Source organism: Cervus elaphus, chromosome 14 (assembly GCF_910594005.1).
Source record: "Cervus elaphus chromosome 14, mCerEla1.1, whole genome shotgun sequence".
In the NCBI taxonomy this organism is placed as follows: domain Eukaryota; kingdom Metazoa; phylum Chordata; class Mammalia; order Artiodactyla; family Cervidae; genus Cervus; species Cervus elaphus.
Window position 1 is genome coordinate 67541540 of NC_057828.1, and position 19854 is coordinate 67561393.

The 19854-nt window shown below is 35.9% G+C and overlaps 1 protein-coding gene across 4 annotated transcripts in view; it reads left to right on the forward strand.

Annotated features, from left to right (window-relative positions):
• The window catches only part of SWT1 (SWT1 RNA endoribonuclease homolog), a 95168-nt gene that overhangs the window by 67521 nt on the left and 7793 nt on the right, over positions 1-19854 (forward strand). For all 4 annotated transcript variants that reach the window (XM_043923359.1, XM_043923357.1, XM_043923360.1 and 1 more), the window contains one exon: positions 16450-16516. In XM_043923359.1, coding sequence (XP_043779294.1) covers positions 16450-16516 — 67 coding nt within the window. The remainder of the gene's footprint in view (positions 1-16449; positions 16517-19854) is intronic.

A 19854-nucleotide genomic window follows, 5' to 3' on the forward strand; every position in this document is an offset into this window, starting at 1 on the left:
TACCTAGCCTTAGATAATTAGACTTCACCTCCTCTCCCCTATTAGAGTTTCCACAACTCCCCAGATATCAATGCACCTCTTTATCAAATTTTTCATGTACCCCATGTCCTGTCCATCACCAAGTGTATCAGTCAGTATATGAGAAAATAATACATCTTTTATTTTAAAATGAAGGCTTTAGTTGCTTCACCCTCCATGCTATCCTTTTGCACTTAACTTTCATAATTTGTTTCATATTCAGCTCCCTAATTTTGAAACACTTTTAGGGCAGGGACTTTACTTACTTTCTTATGTTTGTTTGCTTTACTTTCCTATATTTGGATCTATACCTGTATCACACATGGTAGATAGTAAAAGACAAAAAAAGTGGGGGAGCTGTCAAATAACTGAGTGAGTATAGTCTGTCTGGTGGAGGGCAACTTTTTTAGGGCTAAATGGTTATGATAGTACTACATTATGACAGTAAATGAATAGATAATGTAGAGTTTCCAAAAACATACAGAAGAAGGAGTACAAGCTAAGAAAGGGGTAAAGAATAAGAAAATCAGGAGGAAGGAGAAAGACTGGACAAACATATTGAGATAAAAACGGTGTTTATGTCTAGAACAGATAATGGAACCTCCAATAATTTTCCCAGATTGCTTTTTGGGATCCCATGTTATCCTTAATTGTTTAATTCTGGTTTCTCTGTATCAACGGTCTAAATTAGGTTTAGTAGAAGGAAAGATGAGATCTAATGGGAGTGATTGAGACTTAAGGAATATAAGCATGCTCTTCCTATATAAGAAGACATGTCTTATATACAATAAAAAGAGTGAAAGCTTTTTGTGGTATCTCTATTATAGTTTGATAAACTTTAACATAACATATCAAATGTTGTATGTATTACATAGTAAAATTTATATTAAATTAGCTGACAAAGTATGTGGCATCCACATATCTGTTTAGTTCAGTCGCTTTACGACTCCGTGTACCGCAGCACACCAGGCCTTCCTGTCTATCACCAGCACTGGAGTTTACCCGAACTCATGTCCATTGAGTCAGTGATGCCATCCAACCATCTTATCCTCTGTCGTCCCCTTCTCCTCCCGCCTTCAGTCTTTCCCAACATCAGGGTCTCTTCAAGTGGGTCAGCTGTTTGCATCAGGTGGCCAAAGTATTGGAGTTTTAGCTTCAGCATCAGTCCTACCAATGAACACCCAGGATCAATTTCCCTTAGGATGGACTGGTTGGATCTTCTGGCAGTCCAAGGGACTCTCAAGAGTCTTCTCCAACACCACACAGTTCAAAAGCATCAATTGTTCTGTGCTCAGCCCTCTTTATAGTCCAACTCTCACATCCATACGTGACCACTGGAAAAACCATAGCCTTGACTAGATGGACCTTTGTTGACAAAGTAATGTCTCTGCTTTTTAACATGCTGTCTAGGTTGGTCATAACTTTCCTTCCAAGGAGTAAGCGTCTTTTAATTTCATGGGTGCAGTCACCATCTGCAGGGGTTTTGGAGCCCAGAAAAATAAAGTCTGACACTGTTTCCACAGTTTCCCCATCTATTTGCCATGAAGTGATGGGACCAGATGCCATGATCTTAGTTTTCTGAATGTTGAGCTTTAAGCCAGCTTTTTTACTCTCCTCTTTTAGTTTCATCAAGAGGCTCTTTAGTTCCTCTTTCCTTTCTGCCATAAGCATGGTGTCATCTGCATATCTGAGTTTATTGATATTTCTCCCGGCAATCTTGATTCCAGCCCAGCGTTTCTCATGATAGACTCTGCGTATAAGTTAAATAAGCTGGGTGACAATATACAGCCTTGACGTACTCCTTTTCCTATTTGGAACCAGTCTCTTGTTCCATGTCCATCCACATATCAGTCTGACTGAATTATCCAGCACCAGCAGATATTTATTTAACCTTTCTCTTTAATGCTATTGAAGGTAATAGATCATACATAACTTACGTTTTAAAATAACTAGATTTCATTTTAAATATCTGAAGCTCTTATGTGTGCTTCCTAGCATTTGTAATTCAAGAATAGGCAATAAGGACCTTTATTTTTATCCTAAATATCAGCGTTGTAATGCCAGTTATTCCTGTTACCCCTAAAGTGTTTCTCGGTGTTAATGTTCTTTTGTTTTAGTCCAGAAAATCCAGTTTTATTAAAAGTGATGGAGCTAAATATTTCTCATTATAAACTTTTGGATCACACCAGAATCAAATAGTCAGATATAAAGGAAGATGACTTCTTGGAGATAAGTAATTTGTTTATAGAGTTGTTTTTATTTAAAATCAATACTTTAACATTTTCCTTTTGTTTTGTAACTGGTTATTTCTATCTAATGACTTACTGATCTGATATTTACTTAAAATTCCCTGCTATCAAGTCATCTAAGAAGTGCTAAAACTACCAACCACTCCAGTTTTCAGAGAAGCAGATGGGATAAATTACTGACTAAATCAGTGGGATTAAACATAAGTAAAATAAATGAAACGGTGGGGTTTAGGGGGAATCAAAGGTACTCAGTAAGCGAGATCATAATAATTTTAGCTAAAGTAGTAAGTATATAGTGAATGTATGGATAAAGGCAGATGATCAGTTCTTATTCCTCCTTATAAAGTTGTACAAAAGGTTTAAAGTTGGAGTGTACCCTAGACTCTAGGATTAGTCTCATCTATTTTGAGAAATATCCTCTTGTCCCTCTAAAGAACTTTTAACACTGTAGTCGGCCAAACCATCTGCCCATTGTGAGAAGTGATGCAATCAGTAAAGCTGTTTCCAGTAATATAAGAGGTTGAGTCCAACTCAGGACCATTTTTTTACATAGAAGATAATAAATATTTACTATACATTGGAAACCCCTGAAATTATGTTACATTCTGATGGTCCAGTCCTTGTGAATAAGGCATAAATCTTCAAGAATCAACATATACTTACCTGTAATAATAATGTAACTGGAACTATAAGTTGTAAATTTTCCAGTTAATGTTTCTTTTTTGCTAACATTAAGCTAGTTTAGTTTTTGACAACCATGTAGCTATATATTTTCCCCAAGTTAATTGTTGAGCTAAAACAAGTAGAATCATCAAAAATAGGTTTTTTTATATTAAAGATTGTATTTTATGCATATTTTATTAAACTTTTGATAACTAGATGAAAAAGTGTGAGTACTTTTGTACAGCATTGGAGTTGTGCATGCATCCATGCTAAGTCAACTTCAGTCATGTCCTAGTCTTTGTGACCCCATGGACTGTAGCCTGCCAGGCTCCTCTGTCCGTGGGATTCTCCAGGCAAGAATACTGGAGTGGGTTGCCATGCCCTCCTTCAGAGAATCTTCCCAACTCAGAGATCGAACCCACGTCTCATATGTCTCCTGCATTGACAGGCGGGTTCTTTACCACTAGCACCGCCTGATAAGCCCCACATTGGAGTATAAGGTAGTATCTTCTGTAAAAGGATTTGTATTCATTTATCAGGGTGAGCCTATCCTAGAAAAAGTGAAATAGACATTTTAGGAGGTTACTAGATCTGAGTTAATACTAATTCCTAGAGAATTAAAATTGCACTGTTGCAGTTGTGCACTGTTGGAGAAATGATCAGGGAAATAGATCAACATTGATCAATAAACAGTGACTATTGGTTTGTTTGGAAACTTGGAAAATACAAAGTTGGAGAGTTAGTGACAGGGAAGTCTGGAGAAGAGGTGTGTAATGGGCACATAGAGGTGTAATGGGCATAGAGTATGAGAGTATGTGTGTCCCATGTGAATGCTCATCAAAGGCTACCCACTGCAGAGGAGACTCTCAGTAATCAAATGGGCAAGATAAGCTGTCCTGTGGATATCAATCAGCCTTTTCACCTACCCACTCAAGTATTTGGTCAGTGAGCTCATATGCAAAGGGACAGTGGCAACTTGGGCTCTCAGCCAACTTGAGCTCACATGTGGGACTTCTCATTAAGGCTGCTCTGGCTACTATCACTGTTGAGAGCCCACATTTCCAACAGAAGAGGCAAATGCTAAGCATCCTATAAGGCACTATTCCCTAAGGGATCATCAAACCACAGTGGCAGTGATTCAGATCCCTTCCATCATGAAGGCAGCAGTGATTTGTCTTCACTGGAATAGACACTTCTTTAAAATATGGAATTAACTTCTCTCACTGCAGTGTTTGGAGGAGGCAATGGCAACCCACTCCAGTACTCTTGTCTGGAAAATCCAATGGACGGAGGAGCCTGGTGGGCCGCGGTCCATGAGGTCGCTAAGAGTCAAACACGACTGAGCAATTTCACTTTCACTTTTCACTTTCAGGCATTGGAGAAGGAAATGGCAACCCACTCCAGTGTTCTTGCCTGGAGAATCCCAGGGACGGGGGAGCCTGGTGGGCTGCCGTCTATGGGGTCGCACAGAGTCAGACACGACTGAAGCGACTTAGCAGCAGCAGCAGCAGCACTGCAGTATTTCTACCCACGGCTCCATCTGTTGATTTAGGAATTTGTTGGCCACTGTCTTGATAGCCAGTACAACTATGAAACTAGTTTTGCAGCAAAAGAAGTACAGCTCTGGCTACATGGAATTCACTGACTTTATCATATACTAATTTAAGGAACTAGCTTGGTAAACACTGTAAGACTTATTTCACATACCAGCTGTAACCTATGAAGTTAGGGTGCTGTCCTAGCTAATGTATGAAACACAGAAAGGGACAAACAGCTATATATGGTGCCGTTTCTCCCTTAGAATATGTAGATCCAAGAATAAAGGGAAACAAGTGGTGCTGGTTTCTCCACTATTAAACTAAATAACTCTTCTGGTAACAAAGTACTGTTTCAGGCATGGCTCAGTAAGGAAAATAGGAGCCACTTTAGCCATTTCAAACAAAATTTAATATACACAGTTTAATTTCAGTGCTATTGGAAGGATTAGAAGAGCAAAGGAGAGAAAATGGGAATATCTGGCAAAGCAAAAAAGGATTTTTAATGTTTTGAAATTTCCTGTATCATGGTGTGCCTCTGTACTATAGGACCATCATACTACATGATTGCCATAGGTTTTGTTTGTTTTTTTTTTTTGGGCCATGCCTTGTGGCATGAGGGATCTCAGTTGCCCGGCCAGGGACTAAACCCATGCCCCCTGCAGTGGAAACATGGAGTTCTAAACACTGGACTGCCAGGGAAGTCCTATGATTACTATCCCTATTTTCAAAAACTCAACATTTCCTCCAGATGGCTTGGAAATAATTGTAAAAGATTACAGGAAATGAATGTGATCCTATAAAATAGTTTGTATGAAGTAGAAACATTCTTCAGTCCAGTGTGTTCCATTCAATTAAGGTATATTTGTTATGCTTCCTTTACATATATAGGCTCAGGGCCTAATGTGGAAGTAACCATCTGTCCTCAAAGCAAAGAAGGTCCAACTTACTTTCAGAACCTTTAATCAAGAATTAAATTTCTTTCATAAATGTGTAATTTTTAAAGAAGTTGCAGACATATTATTTTATTATAACCTAGGCCAATCCATTTTTCATACCCATGCATTTTCAACTTTCTACTGAAAAGTCACTTAAAATAGAATTCCATGTTCAGAAATTTAATTGCCAATTCTTCAACTTAGGTACTTCTGTACCTAGGCAGAATGACTCATGTAGGAAGGGCCCATTGTTTATACACCTATCCCTTGTGGATTTCTATGTTCCACCTCATGTCCTACATCTTACCTGGTCTCTGGGGTGGTCAGTTCCTGCTGTGATGATCATATCTGTCTATACCAACAGAGGTACTAATCTCTCTTCTCATGCTGAGCTATGGAAAATATTCTCTCTTGATTCAACTGAGATACCATTGGACTTTATAGGAGGAACCTTCACTCTAAAGCTAATGAACGTATGACTAAACAAAAAAAGTGGCAAAAGGAGTTCAAGAATTCCTTGTTTTAAACCAGTCAAAAGATTAGCTTAAAAGAAATTCCGTACTTTGCTGTTTATCTAGTTGATGGTTATTTCTCTTACCTCAGCCCTTATTTCTGGGTCCATTATTTCTAAATCCCAAAGCTTACTGGCTTACAGAATGACAGTCAATTACTTATTTTGTCTGATGGTTTTAGGGCTTGACTAGACACATGAGGGCAGTTCTTACTTGAGATCGCTTGTATGGTTGTGGTCAAATAGTGTTTGGAGTCATTTCTAAGGCTGTCTGATGCTGGCTGTCAGCTAGAACACGAACATGTAGCATCTCCATGTAGCCTCAGCTTCCTCCCAAATGGAAGGTTGGTTTCTAAGATCATCCCAAAATATCAGGTGGTTGCTATATTGCTTTTAATGACATTGCCTCAAATTATATGTCATCCTTGTTGTCACAGACCTGCCTAGATTGAGGGGGCGCCACCATAGACCCTACCTATTGATAGGAAGAGAAATGTCAATGTTAATATTATAAGAAGAAACATAAGGGATGAAGCAAAATTTTCAGCAGTTCTTTTACCAAAGATCTGTTAGTGGTAAATGCTCTCATTCTGACTGAAAGTGTTGTTTTGCTTTCATTATTGATTGCTATTTAACTGAGTGTAGGTTGTAAGTTGACAGTTATTTTCCCTAGGCACTTTGAAGATATAATTTCAATTATCTTATATCTTCTTGAAAATGGCTTGTCAGCTGTCAGCAGAAGGGTTTTCAAGAAGCTGTTGCCTTATCTACTCTTCTGTAAGATGAGCTCAAGAACTTGTTAGTCTGTTATAACAGTTTCTGTTATAACCTATGTGTTCAGCAAGGGTTTCACTATCATACCCACTTTATACATTGGAAAGTAGGATTACAGGGATAATGTCATTGCCTAAGGTCATATGGTTTATACTTAGCAGAATGACCTGTTGAAGTTGGTCTTGGTCTAGAGAACTCACTTCTGAATACCCTAAACTTTCTGACTGAAAAACTTAAAGTTAGTTATATTCAAGAGATATTTTTTTAGTTGGTTTCATAGAACTTTAGAAAATTTCTAAATTTAATTGAAAAGAACGTTGGGACTTCCCTGATGGTCCAGTGGTCAAAACTCAGTTCTCCCAAAGCACGGGGCCCCGGTTCAATCCCTGGGGAGGGAACCAAGATCATGTATGCCTCACAGGGTGGCCTAAAAAAGAATATTAAATGACCAACAAAAGTACAAAATATCTTTGCCATAGAAGTCAATTCACTTTTTTCCTCTGTTTTTCTAAATTTGCCTTTTTCTACCTTTTATTTTTCTGAGAGGAGAATGAGTCTGCTTGGTTGAAGTGAGTATCCCCAAAAGATTTCCATTGGTAGATGGTCTTGTCCCAAGAGACAGTTTTTAACAAATGAAACAACTGGGGTGATAAAAGCAGGAAAGAAAACTGTGTCTGAGGTGATACTGCCGACAGTCAACATCAAGTAATTTGGAAGAGTGAAGACCTGTCTTAATAAAAATTTGAATAAAAAGCTTGAATAAAAATTTCCGTCTTACGCACCAGACTAGGTCAAGATGAACTTCGCATCCATGTACTAACACATGGGGCTTCCCTGGTGCTCAGATGGTGAAGAATCTGCCTGCCCATGCAGGACATCAAGGAAACCTGGGTTCGATCCGTGGGGTCCCAAAGAGTTGGACATGACTGAGCGATACACACACACACACACACACACACAGACACACAGACACACACACCCTCCAACACATGGGGTCATTCATAGGGGAAAAAATAGGTAAACTGGTTGTTTTGATGCATTTAAAAATAAATGATTTGCTTAAATTTTTTACTTTGTAATGGATTGATTGTATATCTTAGAAATGCCTTAGAATTTACAAAGCATAGTTGGATTGGAAACAGTATTTTTAAGATTGAGAGGAGAAAGGAAAACAATGACTGTTTATTTTAGAGAATGAGTACACATGGTTAACCCAGGTTAATATGCAGGTCTGTAAAAGCAGACTGAAAGTGAATTACCAGAAAGACTGAAAAGTTCAAGAGACTTGGCAGCACAGATATCTGGGAATTCCCTGGTGGTTCAGCAGTATAGGGCTCAGCACTTGCACTGCCACAACCCAGTTTTGATCCCTGGTGGGGGAACTTAGATTCCTGGAGCCATTTGGTGCAGCCAAATTAAAAGAAAAAAGAAAAATCAAAGAAGAAAGGAGTTTCAAAAGAGAAGGAATCTTTAATGGTGTCATGTTATTACCAAGAGGCCAAAAAAAAAAAAAAAACCTGTCCATTAGATTGAGCAACGTAGAAGTCATTGGTGAATTTATTGGTGTTAATTTCATAAAAGATGTTAAATATCAGTTGACCAAGGGGGCTTTGAGATGAAGACTAGAAACAGCTGAAGGCATCATGTAACTATAGGAGATCACAAGGCCAAGGGAAGAGATTGTGTTTGAAATTGCCTTGAGAAGACAATGGGTCAAGTGAGTATAAATGTTAGATAATATCAGTATAAATGTTTCTTAGACAATATGTGAAAAAATAAAACCATTCATAATAAATAAACTCAGAGTTACAGCAAAACAAGTAATTTTGTAATAATAATACATGAAGTTATTCTTAACCCTTTCACTACAGTAAAATCTTAAATCTTCCAGTTTCTCAGAAAGGCCTTTTTGCTAAGGTTTCCCTTCTTAAAAGTGAAATCATACAGTTTTTGTCCTTTTGTGACAGGCTTGTTTCACTTAAGACAATGTATTCAAAGTTCATCCATGTTGGTCGCCTGTGTCAGAGTTTCCTTTTAAAGCTCAGTAAGTGTTAGTCACTCAGTTGTGTCTGACTCTGCAACCCCATGGACTGTAGCCTGCCAGGCTCCTCTGTCATGGAATTCTCCAGGCAAGAATAGTGGAGTGGATAGCCATTCCCTCCTCCAGGAGATCCTCCCAACACCCAGGGGTAGAACCCGGGTCTCCTGCGTTGCAGGCAGATTCTTTACTGTCTGAGCACCAGGGAAGTATATATACCATATTTTGTTTATTCATTGATTTTTTTTTAAAAATTTATTCATTTTCATTGGAGGTTGATTATTGTACAGTATTGTGATGGTTTTGCCATACATCAACATGAATCAGCCACAGGTATACATGTGTTCCTTCATCCTGAACCTCCCTCCCACCTCCCTCCCCCCATCCCTCTGGGTTGTCCCAGAGCACTGACTTTGGGTGCCCTGCTTCTTGCGTCAAACTTGACACTGGTCATCTGTTTTACATATGGTAATGCACGTGTTTGATGAACACTTAGGTTGCTTCTGCTCTTTGGTCCTTATGAGTATTACTGCTGTGAACATGGACATACAGATATCTCTGTGAGTCCCTGCTTTTAATTCTTTAGGAGGTATACCCAGAAATTGAATTGCTGGATTATGTGGTGATTCTGTTTTTAATTTTGTTGAGGAACCACATACTGTTTTCCATAGCAGTTACACCATTTTACATTCTCACCAGTGGTGCACTAGGCTTCCATTTTCTCCACATCCTCATCAATTCCTGTTATTTTCTGTTGTTTTTTTAAAACAGTCGTCCTAATGGGTTGAGGTGTTATCTTGTGATTTGGTTTGCCTTCTTTTCATAAAAAGTCTAATGCATTTTAAAAGCTCTTTCAATCTTGATTAGTTAAATGTATGTATTACAAGAGTTTTTTTACTCTTCAAATTTTTTCCTCAATTATTCTAAATAGAACATTTCTCTCATATTTTTATCTGTTATAAACAATTTCTTTATTATAGGGAGGTGTGCTTATAATAAGGCAGTAGTAAAATTGTGTCACAGCCCTGATTGCATATATTGAAATCTTCCAGCAGTAAATGGTGGAACCTCATTCTTATGTTTCTTTCACTCTTGGCTCTTATCTTGGCTCTACTCCTTCCTTTTGATCTAGAGAGATCTTATTTGCCATGTTACAATGGAAAGAGAAAGTACCTGGTAATGAGGTGGAATTAATCAGCTAGGAAATAACATTCATAAGATATTAGGAGTAACTATGATTGTTATACAGATGCTGCAGTATCTGGTCTTATAGTGGACATCATACTCTTCAAAGACTTAGTTATGAAGACCTAGTTAAGCCTGATAGGGGTCTCAGCACTAAGTCGAGGAATGAGCTAGTTTGTCATACTTCTGGCCCCTTGTAGTATGTTGTTAGTGCTAAGCCTAGAACTGGCCTCCAGCAGCACCATCTCAAGTAGTAAGATTACTTTTTAGCAGGAAATACAATGCCATGAAGCAAAGCAAATAAAGTAGTTATTTTGCAATAAACTACTCAGTGAATTCCACATCAGTCTCACATTCTGGGAAGTGGTCCATCTTGCTTCTAATCTTGAGATCTGTGGCTCCTCAAAGCTGAGCCAACAGTATTTAGGATGTCAACTGTGTTCATTTGCTAGGGCTGCCATAAGGAAATAGTACAGACTTGGGTAGCATAAACAACTGAATTTGCTTCCTTATAGTTTTGGAGGCTGAAGTCCAAGAACAAGCAATGCTGGCTGGGTTAGTGTCCTCAGAGGCCTCTTTCCTTGTCTTGCAAATGACTCTAAAGGAAAAACAGAACATAATTTATTTCGTTTAAATTTAAGTTGTTTAACTTTATTTATTTATTTTACCATTTTTAACTATATATGGTGTTCTTTTAAAATCTGAGACTGATGTATATCTCCCACTTACATAGCTGATTCCACTAAATTAACTATGGAAAACATGATTTTAATTTTGCTTGTAGTAAAGGACTCCAAAAAACATACTCTTTAAGATCCAAGACTTTTTTTCTCTGGTGAGTATGTCCTCATTGTTGATTCAATAAATTTTCACTCAGTTTATCAGTGATACTGCTTAAATTCATCAGCAGCAAAATTCAGTTTGCATGTTTCTGTATCAAAAGAAGAGGAATATGGCTGGAGCTAGAGATTATCACACTAAGTGAAATAAATCAGACAGATAAAGACAACTATTTTGAAGAAAAAGAACAGAGCTCAAGGGTCAGAATGATCTGAAGTTGAATTCTCGTTCGATCCATTTACTAACTCTGTCACATAGACAGGTTAATTAACCTTTTTGTATTTGTTTCCTAATCTAGAAAATGGAGTTTATAATAGTTGCTTTGTTAAATTGCAGAAATTAAAGGCAATAGCATTTGTTTCTTTTCTGGCACTGGTTAGATGCTCAGTAGTGTCCTCAATGATAATGTTGATTCACAGTAAAAAATAAGCCTTAAGTAGGTTCTTAGCTTTGGAGAACAATACAATGAGTTTCTAAATAATGCTGTAAACAAACATTTTTACTTTGTTTTAATTAACTTTTTTATTGTGGTAAAATACACATAGCATTACCATTTTTAAGTGTTCTTAAAAATGTATTAGGGCTTCCGTGGTGGCTCAGTGGTAAGCAATCTACTTGCAGTGCAGGAAATGAAGTTTTGATACCTGGGTGGGGAAGATCCCCTGGAAATGGAAATGGCAACCCACTCCAGTATTCTTTCTTGGGAAATCCCATGGACAGAGAAGCCTGGTGGGCTACAGTCCATGGGGTTGCAAAGAGTTAGATACAACTGAGTGCACATGTGCATAAAAATGTGTTAATGGAGTATTAAATATATTCATATTGTTGTGTAACCATCACCACATCCATAACCATAACTCTTTTCATCTTGTGTAACTAAAACTCTGTTTCCATTAAATATAATAACTTCTCATTTCTTCTTCCTCCCAGCCCTTGGCAGCACCTGATGCCTGTCTATAATTTTGATTGCTCTAGGTATATACACAAAAGAATTGAAAATAATGTCTTGTTATCAAGCAAAGGGCTTGCTGCCCAAATTTGCATATAAGCCAATACTGTGGCACCAGCTTTTGAGAAGAGAAAGGGCTTTATTGTGAGGTTTAACTGGCAAGGAAATGAGGAGGCGTGGCTCTCAATTCTGTCTCTTCATTCTGGGCTTTGGTCAAATGTTCATGAGTTAGAAGAAAAGGGTTGGTTTGCAGAAGCCCTGGAGGGGCAGGTATCCAGGGCAGGGCTTTAGAGCCTGTCCATTTGTGGTGAGGTTAGGTTCAGTGGCTTTAGAACCAGATCTTCCTGCCCCATGGACCCTACACTTCTGACAGGGTCTGGTCACATCTGGTCCTTTCGTTCCAGGGAGAGGGGAAGCTTTGGTTCTGGGTGTTACTTGAGGTCAAATTTTTCTCTTCTGAGCATGCTTTGGCTGCATGACTTGTGGTTTTGTTCCGTTTGTCTCTGAAAAACAACTCAGTATCTTGTTAGAAACAGGATAGGGCCAGTTTGGGCTGGTTCTGCAATTATAGTCTCAAAGAGATATTTACGTACCTATGTTCATAGCAGCATGAGCCACAGTAAGTAAAAAGTGAAAGTAATTCTTGTCCGTCAACAGATAAATAAATAAGCAAAATGAGGTATGTACATACAATGGAATATTATTTAGCCTTAAAAAGGAAGGAAATTCTGACAGATGCTACAATGTGGATGAACCCTGAGTGGCATGGATGAACAGTGAGCTGAGTAAAATAAGTCGTATAATTTAAGCTTATTTTTAATGTTCTTCAAACATGAAAAACTATTTAAAATATCATATTACTGTTAAACTGCCTTGCCAGCAGGGAACATAATTTATTCAGTTCTGTGGGATGTAAATTATGATTTATAAATATCCATGAATATGCTGTGTTTTCTTTTGAATTTTTAGAGTTAGATATTAAACTTGAATATTCTAGACTTATTTCCCCACTCCTGAGTCTGATGGTTTACTTTTTCTATCTAGGAGGAAAGTTTTATTTGAATTTTTAAAATCCTTATTTAAAAATTAGTCCATTTTAATACATTATTTGATTTTTAATTTTAGTCAGATTATTTTATTAACTTTTTAAAATTTTTGAGTGGCATACTCTTTTTTCTTTAACAAGATGGATAGATATTTATCTAATATTGGATGAGATGGAAATGAAGTTTGTTTCAGATTAACATGCTGCTTACTTAATGTTAATTGTTCATCGATAGAGAACTCAAAGTGCTTATGTGGTTAAGAGTTAGAACTTCTAGTGAATGTTGGTTCTGCTACTGACTTCCTTTGTGGCTTTGAGAAAGATCTAACAACTTCAAAGATTTAGTGTTGGAATGTACACAAAATAGTTTGCCAGAAGCATTTGATAAAAGGCAAATTAACCGGGTGGCGATTTTAAAAGACTATTTCATTTGATTTCATAAAATCACGTAATCCAAGAAGTTTTAAGGGTTATCCTTTTGTATTAGTGAATAAAAACATGGGGTCCAGAGTCAAACTAACAGAGATTTAGGTACCTACCACCACTGTGTAATCTTGGGCAAGTGTTTTACAACCCTAAACCTTGGTTTCTACATCTGAAAACTGGTTTTCATAGCAGGTAATATTTATTTACATGTGCCAGGATTTCTGCTAAACATTTTAATTTTAGACACATTATTTTATTTGCTTCATATAATCACCTTATTTAGTAAATGCTGTGTTCTCCTCATTTCACAGATGAGGAGCTGGGGTACAGAAAAGTAGGTAATGTGATTAACTTGGTTTGTAAATAATCTTTGAGCTGCAGATTAAATCCTGCGTCAGTCGGTACCCCAATTCTGATTCCAAAATTCTAAAGTAAAATTTCGTGATTATAACAACTTGAGGATAGGCAGCCATGTCTTCTAATTTTTTTATATCCCATAGCTCTTAGTATCATATACATTTGAGGGTATAGTATACATTTGATATGTATTTATTGATTGTTAGGAATTTCTCTTAAAAAAACATGTAGATATATTTATAAAAAAATAATGGCCACTTTCTCTAGGGGCTCATTCTTTCTATTATTCTTTTTAAATGTTGCCATTGAAGGGTAGTTTTAGGACTTTCATTCTAAGACTCTTTTGTCTTCATGCTGGTATTTTTTAAAAACAAACAAGAAAGCTATAGAGAAGGCTGACCTCTCAAGAATTTTTGTGTGGGGAATTACTTAAGGCATGAAAGTCCATAAACCATTTTTCTCCATTTCATTTTTTGTGTATTTTCAACAAACTGTACTTGCAGTTAGTAAAAGTTGGCAGTTTTTGTTTATACCAGGCCAAATTCCATTCTCATAAACTCAGAGTTCATTGGCCTTATTAAAGTCTAAAAGCCCTAATTGAGTATATTTTAGTAAAAATTATCTACTCAATTTGGGGCTCAGTTTACCTCAGAACATTTTTTAAGAGTAGCATTTAAGAGTAGTAGGTTTCATAACAAATCCTACAACATATATCCTTGTTTTTAAAAATAGCGTGTATGATTTTATTCTGATTATATCAATAATATATCTGTGAATGATGCTGACATCCTAGTTAACCCTTTCCTCGTTAGAAGGTAATTCTGTAATATTTTGTCAAATAGTCGAGTATTTAAGTTTGTACAATGTAGATCATTGTACATTTCAGTAAATTTATTTATAAAATCATTGAATTGTTAAAGTGAGTGAATTTTATGGTATGTAAACTGTACCTCAGTAAAACTGTTAAAAAATAAAACCATGCTAGGAGTTGACAGTTTTTTTCAGTTTTTTGCTAATTGGCAAACTCAGATGATGTAATTAATTTTCTTTATTTCATGCTGTGGCTATGCTTTGTTGCTATAGATAAATAACTGATTTACCAAAACTAATTTTTTTGTGAAATATTTCAGGACGGAGAAATGTTTACTTTATTTTCTGGCAAAGAGCATACTTTCTTTTGTAATATAAGCTTGAAATTTATAAGACTCTTTTATAAAACATCTTGTTTCATTTATTTTTTTAACCCTCTTTTATGGACAGTTTGGATTATTTCCAAAGTTATAAAAAAGAATGGGTGTAAATTATTCCACATTGCTGATTGTTTGTTTACACTAGGTTACAAAATTGGAACGGATTATTTTTTCCATTGCTTTTTAAAACATTGGTTTAACTTATCTATATAGCTTTGTTCTCATTTTAAAAAACAAAGTACTTATGGACCCTTTCCAATGTATTTATTGTCTGCTTTTTCTTTGTTTTGGGTTTTGATATTATTTATATTTTAAAATTACTTGTTGGGACAGTAACTTTTTCCATGAAACTTATTTTTAGGAAGACTTTTATATGTTCTTAAAGATATTTGGTATGTGTCTTCTCCAAAGGAGAATGATCCATTTAAAAATTTTACTATGTCCTGAAAAATTATTTTATGAAAGCTATCTTGCAAGTCTAATAAGGGCCAACTTTTTTAAAGATCTAATTAAGATGTTATAGAGATCAGTTAACTAATATTTGACAACATCAAGCATTGGCAAGGATGTGAGGACCTAGAGACATTGTTGTAATTAAAAGGCACTTGAAATTTAAGAATTAACTGGGGTGGCTTGATTTCTCATTAGTTAAATCATGCACTTATTCTGTGACTTGAAACTATTAGACATTAGATGATGATAATAGTTGTCATTGTACTGTTTTATGTATACCAATATATAGTGCTTGCTGTTTTATCAGACACTGTCATCAAGACTTTACTTATAGCAACTTGTTTAATTCTGTGATCCTATGAAGTAAAGACTACTACTTACCTTGTTTAACAGATAAGGAAAATAAGTCACACAGAACTCACTCAAAAACACAGATCCCCAGGTAGACATTGTTTTTAACCACTTTATCGTAATATGAGGACTGCTTTCCTTTTCTTTTTTCTTTTTTTCCTTTTTTTTTCCCTTTTCTTTTTTAAAAGAAAAGATTCATCTTGAAAGAATTAAAAAGTACTTAGTATAAAAAAATGAGAATACTTACTGCTAGAAGGATAAACATGTTCTTCCATTTCCTTCTTTATTTCTTCCTTGTTTCCATTTTGTTATGTTTTTATGTTATTTTTATGAGTAAGTGTTATTTCCAGTGACTGACAGAGTCTGATTACTGATGCTTTTTCAGAGACTTCTAGGCAGTTAGTTCAAACAGTGTTATTTGAATTTAGTCACATAATCTTTATTAGTACTTTCTAATGTGTATGATAGTTTATATCACTTGTCCATTTGCATTGGTTACACATTTTTGTGGGAAATCTTTATCTGCTGCTTAAAAAATAAGGAGTGTAAATATACTTCGCATTTCCATCTAACTTTTGAAAAATCTGTATCATTGTAACTCAAAATGTGAACTGTAATTTCATATAAGAATGCTAATAGTTGATTAATTAATGACATATTAATATAAGTAAATAAAAATATTTTAATAAATTGATATTCCATATCAACTGATAATTGATATTTGTTGAAGTAAGCACATGGTTTTATAACTTCAGTTGATAAATTAAACCCAAAAAAGGTTGTAAACATTGTAATAAGCTTATTATACATACTGAGAATAAAGTATCTCTCAGTATGAATATGTTTTGGGAGAAAAGTTCAGGGTATTGTTTTGTTTTTTTCTTAAATCAATTCATTCCCCCTCTTTGTTTTTATTTTATTTTTTAGGATTTTGGCCCCCAACAGTAATTATCAGGATATTGAGACCCTCTATAACTTCCTAATCAAGTATGAGGTAGGAGAAATATTTTTAAATGTTTATCATATTTCCATTACAATCAAGTTTTACTATAAACAAACAGAGGTGTTCTAAACTGGAATGCTATTTAATTGCTGTTTACTTTAAGTTCTTAAATGCCACCAAAATTTGCCAAGACATTCATTGTCTTTCATTCTCTTAAGTAAGCACATGTGGTAGAGACCTATACTAATACAACATGGAATTGTTTCCCATCAGGGACGCTGTTGGTATGCTGGATAGGTCATTTCTTCATTGTGTGGAACGTTGCAGGATGCTTCAACATCTCTGACCCTCAGATACTAATGCCAGTACTCTCTCAGTCATTGTGACAACCAGAAATACCCTCCCACCGCACCCAACTCTTACACCCAGAGGGCCTCTAGGGAGGAAGAGCCACCTCCGGTTGAGCACCACTGATTACTGCAAAGGAAAGCTATAATTTAGTTTTCTCCATAGCAGCAGCAGAGACCCTGGAATTAAAGCTCTGATCAGGCTCCAGTGTATTTTGTAAATTAATCTGCATGCTTTTCTTATCCTTGTTGATCCAAGGCAGGTATTCTGTTGATCTTCTTTTGTTTGTCTAAAGTTCTTTGCCCATGTGCCCATATATTCTTTCTTTTTGAGGGTGTGTGGTGTTTAAGTTTAAAATGCTCTAAATATAGGAATATGACATATATTCAGGTGTCCCTTTTCTTGTGAAGTTGAACATCTTTATATGTATTTCTTTGCTTTTATTCCTGATTAGCTCTTCAACTTTTTTTTTTTTTAATTTCAAAAAAAATTTTTGGTTTGGCTCTGCTGGATCTTTGTTGATGTGCAAGGGCTTTCTCTAGTTGTGGTGCACAGGCTTCTCATCGTGATGGCTTCGCTTATTACAGAGTGTGGGCTGTAGCGCACAGGCTCAGTAGTTGAGGCTCATGGGCTTAGTTGCTCCGAGGCATGTGGAATCTTCCTGGAGCAGGGATCAAACCTGTGTACCCTGCATTGGCAGGTGGATTCTTAACCACTGGGCCACCAGGGAAGACCTCTTTAACTTTTTTATGCCACATCTTATATTAAGAACCTAGTGTTGAAGAACACAGACTCTGAAATCAAACTAGTCATGTTCAGATGTTGGTTCTGCCTCCAGTTAGGTGTGTAATCTTAGAAGAGTTATCTTATTCTCCTTGTCTCAGTTGCCTCATCTGTAAAATGGGAGTAACATAAGTAGGTAAATTACAGCTATTCTTTAAATAAGACTAAATAACTTAATATGTGTAAAGTGCTCCAAACAGTAAGAGGCACAAAGTGAGTGTTCAGTAAGTGTTACTTTTCTTATTTAAGGAACAAATGGTGTTTATATGTACCTTTTAAAAGTTACCCTTAATATGTTCAGTTCAGTTCAGTTGCTCAGTTGTGTCCATCTCTGCAGCCCCATGGACTGCAGCAGGCTAGGCTTTGCCATCCGTCATCAACTCCCGGAGCTTAACTCAAACTCATGTCCATCAAGTCGGTGATGCCATCCAACCATCCCATCCTCTGTCGTCCCCTTCTCCTCCTGCCTTCAACCTTTTCTAGCATCAGGGTCTTTTCCAAGGAGTCAGTTCTTCACATCAGGTGGCCAAAGTATTGGAGTTTGAGTTTCCAGCATCAGTCCTTTCAATGAATATTCAGGACTGGTTTCCTTTAGGATTGACTGGTTGGATCTTCTTGCAGTCCAAGGGACTCTCAAGAGTCTTCTCCCACACCAAAGTTCTTAATGCTGTATAACCATGTTTATGTGATTATTAAGATAATTTCCTCTTTTGAGATGATTTGATGAAATAATTATTTCATCATACTTTCTGAATTTCAATCCAATAGAAATTTATTTGGAGAAACAGTGGGACAATTTTAAAATCCTATATCCTGGAAAAATCTGATGTATAGGTCTTTTGGGGGTTTAGTACTTTATATTGCTGAGAGCATTGGGAGAAAATACCCAATTTGTTATTTATAAGAATATGTGGATCTGAGTCCCAGATTTTTAAAGTTATTTCTATTAGCAGAACTTCATCCCCAAAAGCAATTATTACATTGGATGTATTTTTCTCATAAACAGTGATAGGGACAATCTAAATTTTTTAAGGTGTTTGGCTGTTATTATACTTACCTTTGCTTCCTGATCTTGATTTCTTAAGAATTAAGAATAATATGACCATTTCTCATATTTGGCACTCACTGTTAATAAGTTACAACTAAGAATTAATGATACCAATTCCATTTTACAATCATAATTCTTGATGTTTACTGACATGGGGTATCTTTTAGTTATTTGTTTTCTGGGAATTAAAATTGTGCACTTAAGCACAGAAATGATACTTAATAGTGTAATTTGAAACATCCTAATATGACTAATTTAAAATATCTTGTATCAAAACTAATGAAGATAGTGAAATGATATATTTCAGGCTAGAACCTGTGATGTATGTCATGAATCTGTGTTTTAGTTTTCCTTTATTAGTAGGTTCACTGCCTACTTTAGAAGTCATCTACTATAACCTGGAGTCACATCACCCCAGCCATGTTCTGGGATAAGGGTTTGAATAGATGTGGGTGATTGTTTTCAAAACTACAGATAAATCAGATAGTTTTTTTTTTTCCCCTAAAATCTGCTAATGGCTTCAAGAACTTCTTTGTATTTATATTATGTCAAGTTCAAAATCAGTTCTTTAGCTGATTTTTCTCAACAGTTGATAGAGAATAGAGTATTCCTTTTATCTTATGATCAAAGATCTGCAGTGTTGGCTGTTGACATTTGCTGGCCTAAGTCTGGATACATTTGTAGGTCCCAGCATGTTGGGGCAATAGTGAAAATATCAAAGGCCCTGGAGATCATCAGGGCAGAACATGTAGAAAAATAGGAATCAGACTGGTTGATAGGTTAACTCTAAGTGTATATCTTAAAACATTTTTAGATGATTATTTTAGTAAAAATTATAAAGTACCTAAAAGTTAATCATGATAAATCATACACCACTTTCTTAAATCATTAAATATAATAGTAAATATTATGTATAATTAAATAACATTGAACTGTATATAAACATAATCCTAATTTTCAGCAAAAATTGAGGATTATATATATTTCAAATTTATATTTAAAAACTGTATGTTTAAAAAAAAACAACTGTATGTTTAGTGAATGGAACATTTTCTATACAGATATGTTGAATTTGTTATGAAAATACTGAAAGAAGCTCGTGGAACTTGCAAATAAGCAATGCCCTAAACTCTCCAGGAGACTTTCATGATATAAATCTTTAAAGTAGTGTTAATTAAGTCAATATAGGAACATTTTTCCTCATCAAAAA